Source organism: Zingiber officinale, chromosome 2A (genome assembly GCF_018446385.1).
Source record: "Zingiber officinale cultivar Zhangliang chromosome 2A, Zo_v1.1, whole genome shotgun sequence".
NCBI lineage: Eukaryota > Viridiplantae > Streptophyta > Magnoliopsida > Zingiberales > Zingiberaceae > Zingiber > Zingiber officinale.
In genome coordinates this window covers 151,180,582-151,201,066 of record NC_055988.1, presented here as the reverse complement: position 1 = coordinate 151,201,066, position 20,485 = coordinate 151,180,582, and the positions used below count along the sequence as shown (strand labels likewise).

At 37.6% G+C, this 20,485-nt stretch overlaps 4 protein-coding genes across 7 annotated transcripts; 2 read left to right on the top strand and 2 right to left on the bottom strand.

Moving 5' to 3' along the window:
• Positions 1-645: 645 nt before the first annotated feature.
• Positions 646-9,470, top strand: LOC122042702 (ESCRT-related protein CHMP1B-like). Of its 3 annotated transcripts, none has more exons than XR_006129333.1 (3): positions 646-1,359; positions 9,118-9,176; positions 9,283-9,470. XR_006129333.1 is itself a non-coding variant. In XM_042602963.1 (3 exons), the coding sequence occupies exon 1, from the start codon at positions 746-748 to the stop codon at positions 1,355-1,357; it is 612 nt and encodes a 203-aa protein (XP_042458897.1). In that variant the 5' UTR covers positions 646-745; the 3' UTR covers positions 1,358-1,359; positions 9,118-9,143; positions 9,283-9,470. The 3 variants fall into 3 exon arrangements, 2 of the variants coding, with proteins under 2 accessions (XP_042458897.1, XP_042458896.1); XM_042602963.1 differs by having other exon boundaries at positions 9,118-9,143; XM_042602962.1 differs by lacking the exon at positions 9,118-9,176 and having other exon boundaries at positions 647-1,359.
• A 667-nt stretch (positions 9,471-10,137) lies between these two features.
• Positions 10,138-13,972, bottom strand: LOC122042700 (E3 ubiquitin-protein ligase KEG-like). 2 transcript variants are annotated; one of them, XM_042602960.1, is made up of 5 exons: positions 13,731-13,972; positions 12,085-12,491; positions 11,904-11,995; positions 11,351-11,824; positions 10,138-11,194 (listed from the first exon to the last, which is right to left on the bottom strand). In XM_042602960.1, the coding sequence occupies exons 2-5, from the start codon at positions 12,451-12,453 to the stop codon at positions 10,240-10,242; spliced, it is 1,890 nt and encodes a 629-aa protein (XP_042458894.1). In that variant the 5' UTR covers positions 12,454-12,491; positions 13,731-13,972; the 3' UTR covers positions 10,138-10,239. The 2 variants fall into 2 exon arrangements, with proteins under 2 accessions (XP_042458894.1, XP_042458895.1); XM_042602961.1 differs by having other exon boundaries at positions 12,085-12,456.
• A 1,482-nt stretch (positions 13,973-15,454) lies between these two features.
• On the top strand, positions 15,455-16,381 carry LOC122042699 (syntaxin-124-like). Its single transcript, XM_042602959.1, has one exon. It carries the CDS (start codon positions 15,455-15,457, stop codon positions 16,379-16,381), a length of 927 nt encoding a protein of 308 aa, XP_042458893.1.
• Positions 16,382-16,458: 77 nt separating this feature from the next.
• On the bottom strand, positions 16,459-19,772 carry LOC122042698 (probable phytol kinase, chloroplastic). The gene is made up of 6 exons (XM_042602958.1): positions 19,349-19,772; positions 17,441-17,508; positions 17,234-17,365; positions 17,043-17,158; positions 16,835-16,949; positions 16,459-16,763 (listed from the first exon to the last, which is right to left on the bottom strand). Exons 1-6 carry the CDS (start codon positions 19,676-19,678, stop codon positions 16,577-16,579), a joined length of 948 nt encoding a protein of 315 aa, XP_042458892.1. The 5' UTR covers positions 19,679-19,772; the 3' UTR covers positions 16,459-16,576.
• Positions 19,773-20,485: the final 713 nt, after the last annotated feature.

The following is a 20,485-nucleotide window of genomic DNA, read 5'->3' as shown; positions in this document are numbered from 1 at the left end:
CGAGCATGCTCTTCCTCATGTCTTGACCACTTGCACTAATGACTAGTAGTCACCAATGATTTACCTCTTCCGTGTTGACCTAGGGATAGATTGGCGGGGGCGTTAGGACGAGCGAATCGCCTTAAGTGCAGTTATGGCACGCCACACATTTTTCCGATTTACTCGGGTGGCCGGTTGAAAACTTCTGCGGGACTGGGTTAGTCACCCTAGGCATAATCAATGAGGCTAACTGAGCTTATTATTAAGTGCAATCCGCTAGGATAGCGGATCTTTGTTAAGTGGTTGCTAATTAATTGAGACGAATTTAACGGTCAAAGGCTCAGTGTAACTAATAATATGTTTATTATTATCTAATAAATGTTTATATTATTGTTTATTACATTATATATATAATATTCTATATATACTTAAATTAAACAATATCAAACCCTTATTTAAAAAATTTAGTAAATTACCTTTTTTTAAAAGTTGATTATTATCCTACTAACCCTTGATTTTTTTTAAAAAAATACAAATAATTGAATACCAAACAAAAATAATTCTACATAATTTGAACAATATATAATAAATTTTGGCAAGCAATAAAGAGGCCCAATTAAATACATTAGGCCCACGAAACTACTAATATAAGCCCTCAAAATATACTTCCCATTTTATAAAAAAGGAAAAAAAAACACTTTTTCAACCCTCAACGTTGACGGAACCCTAACCTCGATCTCGTTCCTCCTCCGTCGACGCCGAGGCCATGGGGAGTTCAGGGAAGCTGATGAACCAGATCATGGAGCTCAAGTTCACGTCCAAGAGCCTGCAGCGGCAGTCGCGCAAGTGCGAAAAAGAGGAGAAGTCGGAGAAGCTCAAGGTGAAGAAGGCGATCGAGAAGGGAAACATGGACGGAGCCCGGATTTACGCTGAGAACGCCATCCGGAAGCGGAACGAGCAGATGAACTATCTCCGCCTCGCCTCTCGCCTCGACGCCGTCGTCGCCCGCCTCGATACCCAGGCCAAGATGCAGGTGATCGGGAAGTCCATGGGTTCCATCGTCAAGTCCCTTGAGTCTTCTCTCGCCTCCGGAAACCTGCAGAAGATGTCTGAGACGATGGATCAATTCGAGCGCCAGTTTGTCAACATGGAGGTCCAGGCGGAGTTCATGGAAGGCGCCATGGCCGGATCCACCAGCCTCTCCACGCCGGAGGGCGAAGTTAATAGCCTGATGCAGCAAGTTGCTGATGATTATGGTCTTGAGGTTTCAGTTGGGCTGCCACAGGCTGCGGCGCATGCCATTCCGGCGAAGGAAACTGAGAAGGTAAACGAGGATGATCTCTCCAGACGCCTCGCAGACCTCAAGGCGAGGGGCTAAAGGTAAACATCTTTCCTCTACTATTCTGGTTTCTCTTACTTCCTGGTTGCCGCAAATATCAACACAAGGTGACAAAAAGGGAGATTTCCTGATGCAGATATTGTTTCAACATTTCTATTACTCGATGTCGTGGTGAAAAAAAAAAACTTCCATTGATCTTTGGGACTTTGGCCACTGAATAATTGATATCTAAACCTGGAGAACATTTCAACCACCATCTCTTTCTTTTGCTTTTCTTACCGAGTATGCTGTAAATTAAATTGATCGAACTTATGTGCAACTACAAAAACAACTCGTGTTAGTGCCAACTATTAGGTTTGATTCAACTTATATATGCTATGCTTATAGTTATAGCATATAATTGTGGATGACATTAGGTTTTTTAACATTTAACTGACTAATCATATTTCAAGAATTGTTTTGTTATTTTGAGCCATTACATTGAATAATTAAACTGCAATTCTACTGTTATGATCCAAGTTTACAAATCATGTTCTGGATCTAGGTGGGAAAGTGAGTTTGACAACTTTGAAAATAACACTTTGTTTTGATGGGTTTTTTTGGTAAGATTAACACATAGGATGTGTTTGAAGATTCTTGTAAGAAACCTAATCGAACAATGGGACATTTCACTCAAAAGGCTGATCTGTTGTGTCTCTGAATGAGTTTAATTTTTTTCGGTTTACCTGGTTTCTGGTTTACTTGGTTTCTGGTTTACCTAGTTTCTTGTTTTGGTTTAAATATTTTTGGGTGTTTGTTGGTCTAGGTCAAAAAGGATATCATTGTTCCTCTTCTCAGTTTTTAGCATTCACCTGTAACCACAAGATCCCCACCTAGTGGGATAAGTCTTGGCTGTTGTTGTTCTTGTTGTAACCACAAGATCTTAGCCACAGCTCTGTTTAGATCTTATGTTGGCCTTGTGCCATGTTGCCTATGGAGCCCGCATAGGTCTTATAAGAACAAGGTCACAGTTACCTTTCAATGCTAGGATTTACTTGGAAAAGGACTGAGGAAGCTGATAGCAAAAACTAGAAGAAGAAGAAAGCAGGTCTGCGTATCCTAGAAAGGGTCTTTAAGTTGCCATAAGAAAAGAAGGAAATAGCATAGACAAATATAGAACATACTGCCACGGTTTAAAATTTCGACCCGTGCCGAGGTTTCGGTCTCAGACTGGAATGATACTAGGTCGGTATCGTATTGTGCCGTGTCGATATCAGTTTCGGTATTTTTTTTATTTATCTATAGTAATTATAAGATAAATATGTTTATGTTGTATATTAAAATAAGTTGTATATTGATTTATTATAAGTTCTCAATTATTGAATGCTTTAATATTGTTAGAAAAAATAATTAAAAATAGTTTTATTTACATAGAATTTATATATCAATAATTCAAATTAAAATGGAAGTATCTATAATAATAATAATAATGACAATAATAATATTAATAATAATAAGTATATAAATTAATACAAGATATTACTTTATATTAATAATAATTATATAAATTAACTATTTATTCATATAATTAATTATTAATTAAATAATATATATTTTAAACAGTAAAACATATATCAGAATATAAATATAATTTATTAGATTTTTTTTTAAAAAAAATTAGATTTTTTTTTAATTTTTTAGGATTTTTAAAGAATTAAAAAAAAAATAAATGGAATTCAAAATAATAAAGAATATATTAGAATATAAATAAGAATTATTATATTTTTTAAAATTTTAAATGAAATTTAAAACATTATTTTTTTAAGAATATTAATTAATAAAATTTATTAAATTTATTTTAATTTTAAATATATTTTTTAATATATTTTATTAAGATAATTTAATTAGGGTTTATAAAAGCCTTTTCGAAATATTACACATCCTCCTTAGGAGTTGTTTAAATTAATTAAATAAAATAAATAATTATTGAAAAAGAAAAAAAAACAAACGGATGTGAGATCGCTCGCGATCTCGCAGGGGCCGTCCGGTGGCGCCGAAAGCGTCGCCGGATGCAAGGGTCGCAGAACCGTTCGGTGACGCCGGTAGGGTCGTCGGACGCTTTCGGCGCCGCCGGAGGCTGGAGGCGTCCCGCATCTCCTCCAGCGCTGACGGAGGTGTCTCACGTCTCCTCTAGCGCCGCCGAGATGGGGACGTCTCCTGTCCTGTTTTTAGCCGCCCAGCGGAACGGTAAAAACCGTCGGTGCCGGGCGGCACGGAACGACATTTCATACCTTGCACACTATATTAAAGAACTTACATAAAGAAATTGCATAAGACAATCCAGAAAGAACGTAAGGAAATTACATAAGACAATGCAGGAACACTCATTGAGAAACACTTGCACACATGTAGACTAGGTTGCTATCATTCTCCAGTATCTATCTTCTGGGAGGCGTAGTGTGAGGTCCTTATATAGACCGACTCCGTGGAAGACAGCATGCGTGTAGATAAGAAGGAATCTGGTAAGTGCTTGGTAGAGTCATCAGCTTTTTGAGTGTTGGCTGAGTCACCAAGGATGAGAAGGAATCTTGCTATATACGCCTTGTGAGTTGTGAGGCTCGGTTAGAGTTCCATCATATTAGTGAGGTTGACGTCTTATGTGAAGTGACAAATGGAGGAGTTTCGGGTAGTGAAGTCACCGGTCCTTGTTTGCTAGTAGTATACCATTCGTCACTTTTCTTTTGGTATCATTTATACAGATTTGGACGCAAAATTGTACATTTGAATGGAAGAAAAATAGTATCCATTTTTTTAGGCCAGTAGAGTTTTTCAATATAAGTTTCTCCCACTAACAAGGATTCATAGGAGTCATAGTGTTGGTCCCATAACCATGAACTTCCTTGAACTGAGTCTTTCCAATGTTTCAATTGTTCGTCTAAAGTTGTACTGAGTAGTCATTTTGTATTGGGATCATAAAATGTTTCAACAAACGTTTCATGGCGGCCATTGACTTCATTAATATCCATTCATATTAGATGTCCGGTTCAATTTTATAGGCTATCCATTCTAGAGAAGTGCTTTCAAAATGACAGATAACTAAAATTTCAACTTTCAAGGTTTTTTTAGAATAGTGCCTAGTTTATAGGGAAACAATAGAGTAGACTCAGTATCCTTATCAAGATTCTATTTAGAAGACCATAATCCATGAGCGTAAAAGGAGTGATTTGTCTACCCTTAAAATTATGTTACTCAAAATTTTCAAAATTAATGTTAGCTTTGCGAATCGAATAAATCAATTGATATCGACACCTTAGCATTGAGGAAAAGTTTTGCGGCATTTCCTTTTATTAGCAAATTTGGCTTCATACATTATGTTGACTCCCTTTGTGTTATTTTTGTGGAACCATTCGAGTGCTTCGCATATCTCTTTGAAGCTTTGGACAGTAGTATTGGCAATCAAACTCCTGATGGAGGATGTCATATCCAATGGTAAATTAGTCATTGTTTCAACAAGTTTCTCCTTGCCTTTATTCGCCTTTGCTTGTAATATTTCTAATGATTGATAGTCCAAGGGGTGTTGTCTAGGAGACATTTCAAGTGGGATATCTTGGACATCATTCAGAATTCTACCATAGGGTGATTTACAAGGAGTATAAGTATTGTGTTGTTAGTGGTACTGAGGTTATCTGGCTGGTTGGTAAGGCCATCAATTTTGATAGTATGACTAATAAAGTAATTCGGACCACTTTTGGTTCGAATTGAATCAAGAGCGTCATCTAAAATGTAGAACCCCAATAGGAAGGGTTTTCATGTCCCAAGATGACAGTCTTCACCTAATCTCAAGTTGAATAGACTCCTGCTTGTACGCCTGAATAGACTGCATAGCCAGAAATTTTTTTTTCCCACTATTTTTGAACCATGGCTAGAAAATAATTGGATAAAGCATTGATAATTGCACTTATAATTTTCTGTGCTATGACGGTTCCAATTCTGTTGTTAAAGTGAAATTGTTCGTTTGTTGAGTAAACTGTTAAGCTCTTGGTTTCCGAACCTCATAGTTTGTTTTGAAAAAGGTGTTACTTTTCTCTATTGATCCATAGGACAAGTAGAAGTTATTTGTCTGTAAAAGCAAAGTATGATTAAGTTAATAGACGAGAAAGTGTCTGGAATAATTTATTCCTTTAATATGCTCCCAAATAATTCTTAAACCTTTGTTTATGAGGGTATCAGGTAAATTTTAGCCATCTTTTCGTGCTCTGGCTTTTTATCATATTTTTGGTTTGCTGACCATATTTTATAATAGTCTCACAATCTGTTCTAATTGTTATTTCTTATTTTCTTGAAATGAACAACATAAAAAAGTTCAAACAATATATGACAGCTAATAATTCATAATCCAATTAAGTTAGGTGTCCTTTTTCTTTAAATAAAGATTCAGAATTTTTATGCTCATATTTGGAGGTTTTTCGAAATAATGCCCTTACCCATCCTACGTCACAATCATCTGTTTCTATTAGGAGTCAAGTGGTAATGTGAGGACTTGTAGTTTAGTAACCATAGATTTAATTTGTTTTATGAGTTTTATATCTTGTTGATTAAAGTATTGTTGTCCCGTTATCGATGTCTTGTTATATAATGGGTTATTTATTTTTCTATATCCCTGAGATAGATTCTTGCATAGTTTAATAGTCCTCATATTATATAATGGCCCATTATGCACGACCCTATCTCAAGATATAGAACTCATAAAACAAATTAAATCTATGGTCACTAAATTATCAGTCCTCACATTACTACTTGGCTCTAACTATCTTATAATAGAAACAGATGGTTGTGACGTAGGATGGGGAGGGGCATTATTTTGAAAAATCTCAAAATATGAACTTAAAACTTTGAATCTTTACGTTAATATACTTTAGGAAAATTTAAGGAAAAAGGATAACTTCATTGGATTATGAACTATACTCCTTTATGTTGTTCATTTGTGGAAAATAAGAAATAATAATCAGGACCGATTGTAAGACTATTGTAAAATATGGTCAACAAACCAAAAGTATGAGCATGAAAAGGTGACTAAAATTTACTGATATCTCATAAACAAAGGTTTAAGAATTACTTGGAAATATATTAAAAGAATAAATAATTCCCTAGTAGACACTTTCTTGTCTATTAACTTAATCTTACATTGATTTTACAGACAAATAACTTCTACTTGGTCTTGTCGATTGATAGAGAAAAGTAAGGCCTTTTCTCAAATCAAACTATGAGGTTTGGAAACCAAGAACTTCAGCAATTTATTTGAACAATTTCACTTTGCTTAATCGACAATATTTGGAACATCCCTACTATTCCAGGCACAGCTAATTATAAGATTGCAATTATCAATGCTTTATCCAACTATTTTCTAATCATGGTTCAAAAACTAGCTGGGATTTTTTTTTATTGCTTTTCAGTCTATTTAGGCGCACAAGCAGGAGTCTATTTAACTTGGAAGAGGTCAAGACTGTCATCTTAGGACATGAAAACCCTTCCTACAGTGGCTCTACTCTTTAGATGACTCTTGATTCAATTTGAACCAAAAGCAGTCCCAATTACTTTGTTAGTCCTACTATCAAAACTGATGGTCTTACCAATCAGTCAGATAAGCACAATACCTACTTATACTCCTTATAAATCACCTATGGTATAATCTTGAATGATGTCCTAGATATCCCACTTGAAATGTCTCCTAGACAATGCCCCTTGGACTATCAATCTTTAGAAATATTACAAGCAAAGGCAAGGAGACACTTGTTGAAATGACTAATTTACCATTGGATACAACATCCTACATGAGGAGTTGTCCAAAGCTTCAGGGAGATATGCAAAGCACTTGAATGGTTCCACAAAAATAGCACAAAGGGAGTTCAACATAATGTATGGAGCTGAATTTGCTAATAAAAGGAAATGCCTCAATGCTCAAATCCTACTCAGCTAGGGTGTCGGTGTCAATTGATTTATTTGATTTGCAAAGCTAACATTAATTTTGAAGAATTTTAGCAATATAATTTCAGGGGTAGACAGATCACTCCTTTTATGTTCATGGATTATTGTCTTCTAAATAGAATCTCGATCAAGGATACTAAGTCTACTCAATTGTTTCCCTATAAACTAGGTATTATTTTGAAAATAGCCTTGGAAATTGAAATTTTAGTTATCTGTCATTTTGAAAGCTCTTCTCTAGAATGGATAGCCTATAAAATTGAACTAGCCGGACATCTAATTTGAATGGATATTGTTTGCTAAAACATTTTGTGATCCTGATACAGAATGGCTACTTGGTACAACTTTAGACAAGCAATTGAAATATTGGAGAGTCATGGTTATGAGACCAATACTATGATCCCATGAATTCCTATTAGTGGGAGAACTTTATATTGAAAAAATCTATTGGCATAAAGAAATGGGTACTATTTTTCTTTACTTCAGATGTACAACTTTGTATCCAAGTGTGTATGAATAGTACCAAAAGGAAAGCGATGAATGACATACTACTAGCAAATAGGGACCGGTGGCTTCACTATTCGAAACTCCTCCATCTATCACTTCTACTGAAAACGCCAACCTCACTAATATGATGGAACTCTAATTGGGCCCCACAAGGCGTATATAGTAAAATTCCTTCTCATCTTTGGTAACTTAGTCAGCACTCAAAAGGCTAATGACTCATCAAACATTTACCATATTCCTTATCCACACACATGTTGTCTTCCACAGAGTCTATCTATATAAGGACCTCGGATTACTCGAGATAAATACCAGAGAGTGGTAGCAACCCAGTGTGCAAGTGTTTCTCTGTGAGTGTTCCTGCATTGTGTTATGTAATTTCCTTACGTTCTTTCTGCATTGCCTTGTGTAAGTTCCCTAATTTTCTTAATGTGGTGTCTTATATTTTTGTCTATGATATTTCCTTCTTTTCTTTTGGCAATTTAAAGTTGAGTCTTGGCGCAACGGTAAATTATTGTTTTGTGATCAAAAGGTCACGAGTTTTAATCCTGGAAACAGCCTCTTGCAAAAAGTAAGGTAAGGCTGCGTACAATGGATTCTTCTCGGGACTCTGCATAGCGGGAGTTTTGTGCACCAGCTGTCCTTTTTTTTCTTTTGGCAATATAAAGATCCTTTTCTAGGACAGGAAGGCTCTGCCTCCTCCTTCTAGCTTTCGTTATAAGCTTTTCCACGTAAATCCTAGCGTTGAAAGGTAATTGTGTCCTTGTTCTTAAAAGACCGGTACGGACTCCATAGGCAACAACATGGCACAAGGCCAACATAAGACTTAAATAGAATCGGGGCTAAGATCTTGTGGTTACGGGTGAGGCTCACTCAAATAAAAATTGAGAAGAGGAACAATGGTATCTTTTTTTGACCTAGATCAACAAACACCCAAAAATATTTAAACCAAAACAAGAAACCAGGTAAACCGAAAATTTCAGAGAAGACAACTGTTCAAACAGCCTCTATCGGTGGAATTTGGAGGGGGGGATCCACTGAAAGATTCATTGAAATCTTTGCTAAACATGGCTTTGTCCTGTAATCTTTGTTTTTGCAGCTTAAGCATCTTTATGTAATTACCTTCTGTTTTTTGGCATACCTGAATGATCTCTAGATCTTTGCAATATCAATAGTCTAGAATCTCTTACTCGATGAATACACCTTGTGGAACATGCTTTCTGTTTGAGAACACATTATGTACCTTGCTTGAAGTTGTTGCTTGTTTACCAATCACATATCATCTAAATCCAACCTCTCTGTGATACATTCCTTCAAAATAACAACTTGTGCAGATTCTTCTCCAAACCAAGAAAAAGAGGTATCCTTGTTCATAGTTATAAATCCCTATTTTGTAAGTTCTAGTTCTTTTAAAATCAAAGCTTTCATTAATGTTTCTGTACTGTGAGTTGACAAATGAACCCACCACCCGTACTAATTTCTTCAAATTCAATTTTCAGGCTCTGATACTACACGGTGAAGACTCAATAATTTGCAATATGCTGGTGAACTACTTGTAATAAGCTTATTCGTAAATATCGTTGCGCTGTGATATAACTTGATTACTATCCAAACTCGAAGATTTGTAATATATTTCATGATTGTGTGAGCTTCATTTACTTGCAGCAAAATTTGTGTTGTTTGACCATCCTAAATGATTCTAGCAGTTTTTGACATGTTACGGAGAACTAGTATGCATGATAATAGAAAAAAAAACATCATTTATACTGTTCGATGTGATAATAGAAAAAAAAACATCTTTTATATTGTTTGATGTAATAAAAGGTGATTATATTTAGTTACGCTGTGATATAACTTCATTACTATCCAAACTCGAAGATTTGTATTATATTTCATGATTGTGTGAGCTTCATTTACTTGCAGCAAAATTTGTGTTGTTTGACCATCCTAAATGAGGCTAGCAGTTTTTGACATGTTAAGGAGAATTAGTTTGCATGACATCATTTATACTGTTTGATGTGATAATAGAAAAAAAACATTTTTATATTGTTCGATGCGGTAAAAGGTGATTATATTTACTTTTCGTTTCTAGATTATATAAGTAAGGAAAATTATAGAGTCAATTTATAATTAATTTTTAAGTTGGTTAAAAATGAGAGGATTCACAGGGTCAGTTTATAAAATTTTAAGTTGGCTAAAGATGGGAGGTTTTTTTTTTTTTAAACTAGACTAGTGGCTCGATCAGTTTAGCCCTAAATCAATCCTTGAGACACTTTCCAAAGATCTGCTATATATGAAATTAAGTATCCAAAGGCAAAGAGATGCATAATAAGCACCAAGAAATGCACAAGCAATTAGAGTTTAAACCAACATTAGATGAAAATAATCTTTGAACTGTATTTATATACATTTATTTAAGTCTTCCCTAGTTTGATCTTGAAGAAGTTGGATTGTTCTTATCGAGTAGCATTAGTTCCGTCTCCAAAGAATATATTTGAGACTAAAGGAGGAACCCATGCTGGATTAGCACTACTAGGTTCCTCTATCTGCTGTTGGTCCGCAACTTGCCCTGAGAGATCAACAAATGTACCGGTCTTCTTCCTCCGCGACTTGCCTGTGCTTTTTATGATGACCGTCCCCAGTTTCAGTGCTGCCAACAACCCGAACGTGATAGCTAATGGCCTCACGGCCCAATGAAAGTCTTCGAGATGCTGATATTTCTTCACTAACCCCTCACATTTCTTGAAGTTTACTACTTCCACTTCCGAAGGGTCGGCAAAGTAGCTGTTAGCTTCTCCAAAGCTAAACCTGCCTGGGAATTTAACTATTAGGCATCCATTTGGACGAATTTCAGATATTCTACCGATTGCCCATTCTAATCCAGGATTGCACGGCCACTCGAACCTCGGCGTGGAGATGCTTGATTTCACTTTCAGAAATTGGCCAATACAATATGATTCTGCGATTTGAAGTTCTGAATAATGACCATTCCAAAGAGTTTCTATCCCGATGAAACCAACAGTTACCTTTCCATCACGCTCTATGCTATGAAGGATGCCCACCGGCGAGCCCTTCTTGTCCTCATTACTCGTCCGTACCCAATCACCAACAACAAAGCCGTAGGTCACCCGCTCTACCGTAGAACTGTGCACTCTCAAAGGATTGTGAAGTCCGTGGACCCGAACAAGAATGTAGCCATCACTATGCTCCTCACTTTCCTTCCCAACAATGATACCCTCTGGGATCTCCATGCTCTCTGAATTGCATGAGTTCCTTGGCTTCCTAGAGCGGACAATATCGCCAACCTGAAGTTGGTCCTTCAAGAGTGCCCAACCGGTGAAACTAACACGACTTGTTTTTTCAGCCGTCTGATAGCCAACATTGCTTTCGCTATAATCACCATCCGGGAAACTGAAAAAAATAATAAAAGTAGAGGTTACATATTCAGTAGTCACATCGCGAGTGAAAAAGTTCTCTCTATATTGTACTTAAAAAAGCATGCTCTTAAGTAATAAAAAGAGAAGAAGAAATAACAATAGAGGGGAATCAAATAGTCGCGGAGAATACCTTTCAAATACGCGGAGAATATCTTTCACCAAAGGACGATCTCTGAAATCATATTCAAAGCATCCATGAAGAATACCTTCCAATTCAGGAGGTAGCCCGCTTGGAATTTTTGGCTTTTCTTTCCTTCGTACCACTAGTTGGTAGATTTCATCAGGAGACCTACTGCACCAAGGTTGTACTCCACTTAGCATCTCCACGATGCTACACCCAAGTCCCCATGAATCAGTTTCAAATGAGATGGGACCATTGATGCTTGGTTCCCATTGCTCAGGAGCCATGTAGTTTGGAGTACCAAGTCTCTGAATTAGGTCTGAAGATGGTAATGAAAGTCCATACATTCTGTGTGGAATCCCAAAATCTCCGATCACGGCCTGATCATTCTTGTCAAGAAGGAAATTGCAAGGCTTAAGATTGAGTAGCAGAATCCCATTTCCATGAAGTTTCAGGATGCCTCGAGCCAAATCAACAATATACCTGTAATTTTGAGCAAATGAAAGGAACTCCCAAACTTAAAAGTCATTGAGAAAACAATACTCTTTCCCAAACAATATACCTTTTGACATGTGATAGTGAAATTCTTCCGCCTTTTTGACGAGCCATCTTGTCACCAATTGATCCCTCATAATATTTCATGATAATGCAAACCTGTAATCATAAAACATGCTGCTGGTGATCTCACGATAGCTACGGAAAACTACTGAAGTTCACAGTTCAAACACTTCCATATGACTTACTCTTCCATTCTGAATCGTAACACCTTCAAGATGGCAAACAGTATCCATCCCTCGACACTTTGTGTACAGTTCCTCAAACTTGGCCAAACAGATCGGTATTTGATCGTCCTTGATAGGATATAGCATTTTCACTGCAACTTCATGATAATGATCGTAATCATTACTGTGTTGGTGCTGAGTAGCTATCCAGACATCACCGTATGGGCCACGCCCTATCCTATGCTTAAGTTTTATGACACTTGGATCAATCCATATGTTATTCTGAGCTGTCATAGATATATCTACAGGCCGTAGCTCATATTGATCTCTTTCGAGTAGAATGTACTCAGATGATTCAGAAGGTTCTGATGAAGCAGCTAGTCCAGACATTTTCTTATCCAAATAAACCAAAAATATATATTTTCAACCTGACCACATGACCATATATTCCAGAGAAATTCTCAAATAAATGCAAAATGTAAAACATGTAACAACAAGCCTATCTGACAATAATCATGAATAACAAAAAGTTTGCACTATTGCATCCCGAAGTACAATAATTGCAAAATTTAATCACTACAAACTACTGATTAGGAAGAGAGAATCATTAACATTGCAGAACTATAGATAGAACTTGAATGAAGAGTTCAATGTGTGTTCAAAGAAATACATGAAGTTCCAAAGACACTTAAATCTAGATCAGTCAGTAACAGAAGCTCAACCGTTTGGAAAACACTGTTAAATGGGTTTTATAATACAAATTGAATATAGAAGAGCGGTAAAATTTTAAAAGTCTTTACCTGGTCAGCACAATCAAAAAGTTTTATAGGTGATATAAGCAACAATAGGGCATCAGCCGATACACCATCTCAGCCAATGCCAGAAAGCTATCCAATTGTTAACTAGTAAAAGAAAACATATAATGCAAGCATGTTATGTGCAGGATCACTAATAAACATGCTATGAGTATCCAAAGGAATAAACCGTAATGGGTGAGACCCTGCTTCGTTAACTCTTCCAAAATCAGATCATGTCAATGTTAATGAAATATAGAATATTGATGCAGCAACCAAATTTTTAGCCTATGGTCTGGCCTCAGATAAACATCAAATCACACAATTTCTAATTTAATAATTACTTTGAAGTATGCAAAGGGACATGGTTGTTTGTCTTGACTACACCAACAAACACTGAAAAATCCAGTTTTTCTTGGAATTCAATCCTGTGCTTTGACACCACTTCCATCCTTCGCCTCAAAAGGAAAAACTTAATAATATTAAATCAAGATATCACTCCCTAATCAAAGTCACCATACTTTGGCCAATAGTAGTCAAAGTTTGTCCTTGCAACAACCAACAAAACTAAGAACACAACAATTTCCTAACACATGGTAACTTGATGTCAATGGACAAACTATTCCCAATCAAACTACAACCGGTTGTCCACTAAACTCTACACTAGAAAAATGAAATAAAGGGATACAGACCCTATCAAAATCAGAACTTTAGGTCAAAAGTAATTCAATCCACTAAATAAAACTCTTTCCATCGAAAAAGAAGAACTAAACACAAGAACAACATATTGATGCATCCAACTCAAGGGTAAAAATTGACAGACACAAGCAAAAAAAAGCGAAATTTTACAGATACCCGAACCAATTGTCTTACCTGAAGATTCCCCAAACCCCTACCGAGTGATGTCGACGAATTGATAAAAGAAAATAGATTATATGGAAAATAGCAGGACGATTCAAAAAGGAGAACAAGAAGAATCGGCCAACGATAGCCGATCCTGGAGGAGGAAAGGAGAGGATTTGGGAGAATCCAAGAAGAAGTCTTGCAGGAGAAGGCAGAGAGAGAAGTAGCGTTTTACGGAAAACTGCAACTGCAACAATAAGGCGAGGTGGAGAAAGCACAGAGCATCACTTGTTCCAGATTTTATCTGAACAAGATTGCACTGTTGTTACTTACAATTTAAATTTTGAGGGTAATTGATTTCGAGCTATGTGTATGAACGGTCTGAGATTGAGTTGTATCACAAAGTACAGAAAAGCACGATAATTTACGGATTTGATACATGGGTGAAGATTTTAATTACACGCACTTGGTCTTTTTACCGTGAATACCAATCTTTGATTGGAGATATTGTGAGCTTTCAAATATAGAAAGGGGTTGAATTTTGAGTAAGACATTAAATTATTATTTTTTATTTGGATTTTATAAGATAGGATCCTTTACGGGAGGAGGATTTTGTAGGAAATAGGAATTCATTGATTTTGTTTTTAGTGTAATTATTATGGCTACAAAATAAATAAAATAAAAAAGTGTTAATTTGAAGAGCAATTTATTACTCAACGTATTTAAAGAGACTAATTTTAAAAATTCATTTACAAATAAAACAAAAAATGCATATATATTTAAGTTTCCTTTAAAAAAAAAGAAAGAATTCTATTTTGTATCTGTTTTCCCTTTAACTAAGCAACTAAAATAAATAAATATTTATTCGTTTGATGATGATAGCAATAAGGAAATCGAACTATACATAGATATTTTTAAAATTTTAAAAAAGGGAGATTTGCCAAGTCAAAACTTGTTCACAAAGCTTTCTCTACGGGACTTTTCTACATTTTCTGAAAAATGTTCTCGTAGTTTTTTGCCATGATAAGAATGCTTTAATAAACTTTAAAAAAAAATATTTGTTTTCTCATAATTCTTATTTGACTATATTTGTGCTGAGAGGCATGTACAATCAGATATGACAATATAATTTATGAATTTTGATTGAGTAGACTTTTGAATGAATTCGATTAGAAAATTAATATTAGTTTTTTAAAATATCACTTGTTCTTTAAAGTCTAATGGCTAAAAGTGATTACTATTAGATAAAATTTTCCAAATTATTATATATACTTCTCTTTTTTTAATGAGAAAATATGTTGAAATTCCAAGGGTTATATTGTAATATGTTGAAGTCCCAAGGGGCGGTCCATAAATCTGAGAGCGCACCACTTAAACCGACCGTCGGTTGGATTGGGTTGGGTTCAACGAGACGATCCGACCGAAGATTCACCAAATCCAACCGCGAGATTTAAGATTTCCCTGAGAGGATCACGAGTCACGACCGCCAAGGAAGGCAGTCCAACGACAATTTTGAAATCTCGCTATTTTTGGATGGTTGCTGTTTATGGATCATCGAGGCATTCTCTTCTTCCTCTGTTTCAATTCCTCACCTGAATTCTTCTTCTTGGCCTCGTTCGTGTCGATTCCGGATCGAGGCCTCTCATTCCATTTATCTCTCCGGTCGCTCTTGTGTTCCAATCCATTGTCGGCCGGCCGGCCGGATTAAGTAGACGTTGGAGCTGAGGAAGCGTGCGGAGTGAGTTTGAGCGAAGATGAACGACCTTCTGTCGACGACGTCCTTCAAGAAGTACACGAACCTGCGGGAGCAGGTGCAGATGGACCAGGTGGAAGCGGGCATGGAGGCGGCGGAGGCGGGTGCCAACCTGACCTCGTTCTTCCAGGAAGTGGAGGGCGTCAAGAAGGACCTGCGTGGCCTGGAGGCACTGTACCGGCGACTGCAGGAGGCCAACGAGGAGAGCAAGACGGCGCACAGCGCGAAGGCCATGAAGGAGGTGCGCGCGCGGATGGACGCGGACACCGGGCAAGTGCTCCGGGCGGCCAAGGCGGTGAAAGCGAAGCTGGAGGCGCTGGAGAAGTCGAACGCGCAGCACCGGTTGGTGCCCGGCTGCGGGCCGGGGTCCTCCGCCGACCGGACGCGGACATCGGTGGTCGTCGGGCTCGGTTCCAAGCTCAAGGATCTGATGGACAGCTTCCAGGGCCTGCGCGCCCGCATCGCCGCCGAGTACAAGGAAACCGTCGGGCGGCGGTACTTCACCGTGACGGGGCAGCAGCCCGACGAGGAGACGGTGGAGAACCTCATCTCCTCCGGCGCGAGCGAGACGTTCCTGCAGAAGGCGATCCAGGAGCAGGGCCGCGGGCAGGTGATGGACACCATCTCGGAGATCCAGGAGCGGCACGACGCCGTCAAGGAGATCGAGCGCAGCCTGCTCGACCTGCACCAGGTCTTCCTCGACATGGCGGCGCTGGTGGAGGCGCAGGGCCACCAGCTCAACGACATCGAGAGCCACGTCGCCCACGCCAGCTCCTTCGTCCGGAGGGGCACGGTGGAGCTCGAGACGGCCAGGGAATACCAGCAGAGCTCCCGCAAGTGGGTCTGCATCGGCATCATCGCGGCCGTCGTCCTCATCATCATCCTCTTGCTCCCGCTTCTGCCCACCATTCTTACCCTGCTTAGATAGATCCATAGACAATGATTTAAACCAAACCAGCTCTGTTTAACATACTGTATATTTAAGTCAATTTTGAGCAAATGATCTATATAATTAAATCATTTGACATTGTAAACTAAAAATATTCATATATTTTAACTAAGATTCAAATTTTTCTTTACAATCTCATCTAGCCATGTTCAAACACACAGATTACGGATGAGTTCATGGTCCAAAAAGGAGGAGAGCAGACAACATGCTTGTTAGAGGAACAGAGATATTGTCGTCGACGACATGGCTAATGGGAAGAGACTCCACCACTGTGGCTGCTAGCGAGATCAATGCGACCCTCGCTACCATCTCCGGCTGATCAAAATGGAAGTATCCGAAAGCTGAGAAGTAGTAGAGCATCCTACAATTTGGAAGTCAGATGTCAATAACTGGAAGATCTGTAAAATGTATTAGGAGTCAATATCGACCAACCCAACAGAGATGAGGAAGCCAAATGCAAACATGGAAATGCTTCCGGCCCAGCTTTTCTCCTGATTATAAGGAAGCTTGGTCGTCCCGTACCTTCTGCCGACTATATCGGCAAACCCTGCAGATAGAAGTGATGCATAAGCTTGTTTGGACACCAATCCGATGGGAAACTGAAGAGTTGAAGAGGAACTAAGGAGGACCGGGGAATTACCATCACCGCCGCTCATCATTGCCAACGATACAATTCCAACGGGAGAATCACGCCAAAACACAAGAACACAGAGCAACAGAATGATGACGAAATACAGTGGGCCTCGGAGCAATTCTCTGCAAAGAATTGCCTGTGAATGAGGTGGAGGTTGCAATCAACGACAAGAACAATATACAATGTCAGTAGGTTACTCTGGTTTTCCTTCCCTCGAGATGGACTTAACTAGACTTTCATCGGTGAAAATTCTGAGGCCGTAGCTTAATAGCCTAATGCAGTTCAAAAAAGGAACAACTGCAGCAAAATATCGTGCTGCTGCTGATGTGCTGTGTCGATCAATTTCAAGCCATCAGACTTGTCATGAAAATTTAAGATATTAGGGAAATGAGACCGGTTTTTACCTGAAAAATGGCCAAGTGGACATGTATAGGAGCCCAGACAATACATGAACGATCTTCCTGCTCAAGCTCTGTGACAGTTACAAGAATCAGATACTTTCTGACATGAACAAGTATGGTTTTAACACAGGTGCCTATTTTACTAGGTTGCAGAAACAATTTCTCTCTCATTTCTTGCTCATCCAGTGTCTTGTAGCATTAGTTTCTGTGAGATAAATTGCAAGTTCGATTCTTTTTCTTCTGTTCAAGATGGAAAAGTTAACATGATAATAAACAGTTGACAAATAGCCGTGGTGAAATTCAGTATTTATGTCAAAAGATGGTTTTAGCTAGGAAACAGAAATCCAAGTATCGGTCATGAAGGTAGAAGTTGAAAGTTACTTGAACCAAACATGGCATCTTTTTATCAGTCAGAATCATAGAGAAAACAAGAAGTTTCACAGACAAAGCTACACCGATAAGGCGATAACAAGCCTCAGAATCTCCATACAAATTCAAATCAAGTCAATTGCAATATAATTATCCAAACTCTATCTGTTGCAATTCTGCAAACTGAATTGCTCACAACTCAAATTCTTAGAAAATAAAACCAAATCAAACTAACATGAAGATATAATTCACATTGATCCAGATTAGCAATACTATTATTCTTTGTAAAACAACATTCGCATATTTGAAAGTAATATTATTATATAATAGAAGTATCAAATTAATTAAAAACTATAAACCTCATTTTCGATTCAATTCCATTCCATTAGTCAGAATTAAAGAATAAAAACAAAGAAAAACTGCATTTATATCTGCCCGAGCTAAATTGAACTAAACAGAGAAATAGATTAATTGACTTGACAGATAGGAATGTTGTTTCAATTCAATCAAACTAATGAACACTCCATTCCTAGGGAGTTAAACTGTGGTGTAGCAAGAAAAGAAAAATAAGTAATTTTAAATATATCTCAGGTCCAAACTAAATATTAGCCAACTCCACCTAATGGGATAAGACTTTGTCGTTGTTATTGTTGTTCGAAAGAAGATTGCGTATAAGGTGCCACCATGTAAATGCCCTTAGTTCTTAAAATGAGGCAACATGAGCACATAAGGAAAAATGCTGATTTTCCAAAGAATGATTACATATATAGAAAGATTCAAATCACTAAAATTTACCTATCTTGCATATTCACTCTTCTATTTGTCAACTTATGAAACAGGTTCTTAACAAAACACACTTATAAGATAGGCTAATAACTTGAACATTTCTTGAAAATGTTTATTCTGCAAAAGATCCTTCCAATAGTAACTTGCAAAATATAGAGACAAATTTAGGCACTTGGTCATGACCATCCATAGACTACCAAAGGAACTACCTAGCATTCACTTATTCATGTGGAAAAGCCATTTGCAAGCAAGTTTGAATTCAGAAGCTGAGGAGGTTGCTAAAATTAACTAGATCAAAAGAGCTTCTTACAAATAGGGGAAAAAAATAGTCCCATGAAACAGAAAGAAACTACTAAACCTGAACTTACAGTCTGAGCAATGTTATTTCAACAAAGAGTTCTATCATGTCAATGCTGTCTGACTAGATTTGAGCTTATAAGCACGCATCATGCTCAAAAACTTATTCCTAAGAGAAAGATGGGAGGATAGATCTGTTGTTTTATGATGAAAAGTCAGTCCTAGCCCACAGCATAAATGAAAATTCCAAAATCCAAAGGAACTGCAAGACATATGTAGGGCAATGAACAAGATATGAAATATAAAGAATTTGACAATCTTTCATGAGGTGAACAAAACGGACAACTAATTTCAGAATTAACACACAAAGATCAAGCAATCGAGTACTTAAGCAACGATCACAGGACGAGAGTTTCTAGCTACAATCCGAAACAATTTGCGCGAAAAGGAGCGAGTGACCTTTTGGATGAGGTTCCGCTCTGTTAGGGCATCGATGGAGCGCACGAGGGAGTAAGCGCCGGAGAAGGAGAAGATCGTGGCAGCGGCGTCCTGAAGCAGCGCTCGGGCGACCGCTCGGCCTCGAAGGCGCAGGTGAGTGGGGGAGGAGAGCGGCGGCGGGGAGGCGACGAGAGTGAAGCTTCTAGGGAAAGGGGATGGCCAAGCGGAGTTGGAAAGGGCCAAGGGAAGCCCAGCCGGGGAAAGGGTCCATACACGCCGCATCCTCCCGGCCATGGAGGAGGAGGAGGAAAATACGGCGGTGGTGGCGCTCCGGAACGCTGCTCCTCCCATGCGGCGGGGCCGGCGATTCGTCGAACACTGGAGCTACAAGAACAGCGGAGCAGCGGGCGCTGGGGCCGAAGCGGCACGCACGCATCGCAAAGCCTCAATCATAGGGCCAGGCTATTCCCAAATCAACAATCAACGGTCTAAAATTCGTGCTTCAAAAATATTTCTTCCTTACAGACAGCCACCAAAAAGATTTATCCAAAAAAAGGAAAATAGATATACCACATTCATTTTCTAATACCCTAAAAAAATTAAACATGACTTAAATTAAATAAATATATTTGTTCATCATAAAATCTTTTATTGTAAAAAATAAAAATAAAAAATAAAAATAATATTACAATTTAATTCATTTTTTTTAGGAATTGATCTAAAATATGTATTTAATTTTATTAATCCACAGTTTAAATAATCCTAAAAAACTATAGTACTAAATTAATTATATATATATATATATATATATAGTCTTTTTAATGGCATTTTTCATCATTTCACTCATTAATTTGTTATTATATATTTTTTTAATGAACTGACTATCAGAATAATTTAAAAAATAGATTTAGTTTATTGTATTGTATTGTTTTGTTAAAATTAGGAATATAATTTTAGGAGAACTAAATTTAGGCCTGTGACAAGGAACCTAAACTTAACTACCCACCAAATCTCAGAGGAGATCCAATATACTTAATTCGATGTGGTAAGTTGATAAGTTAGGCACAAATTTAAAAAAAAAAAATTAAATGAACTGAAAGATTACTTTATAGTTGGTTGTATTTGGTCATATCTCATTACTGAGTTGATTAAGTAACC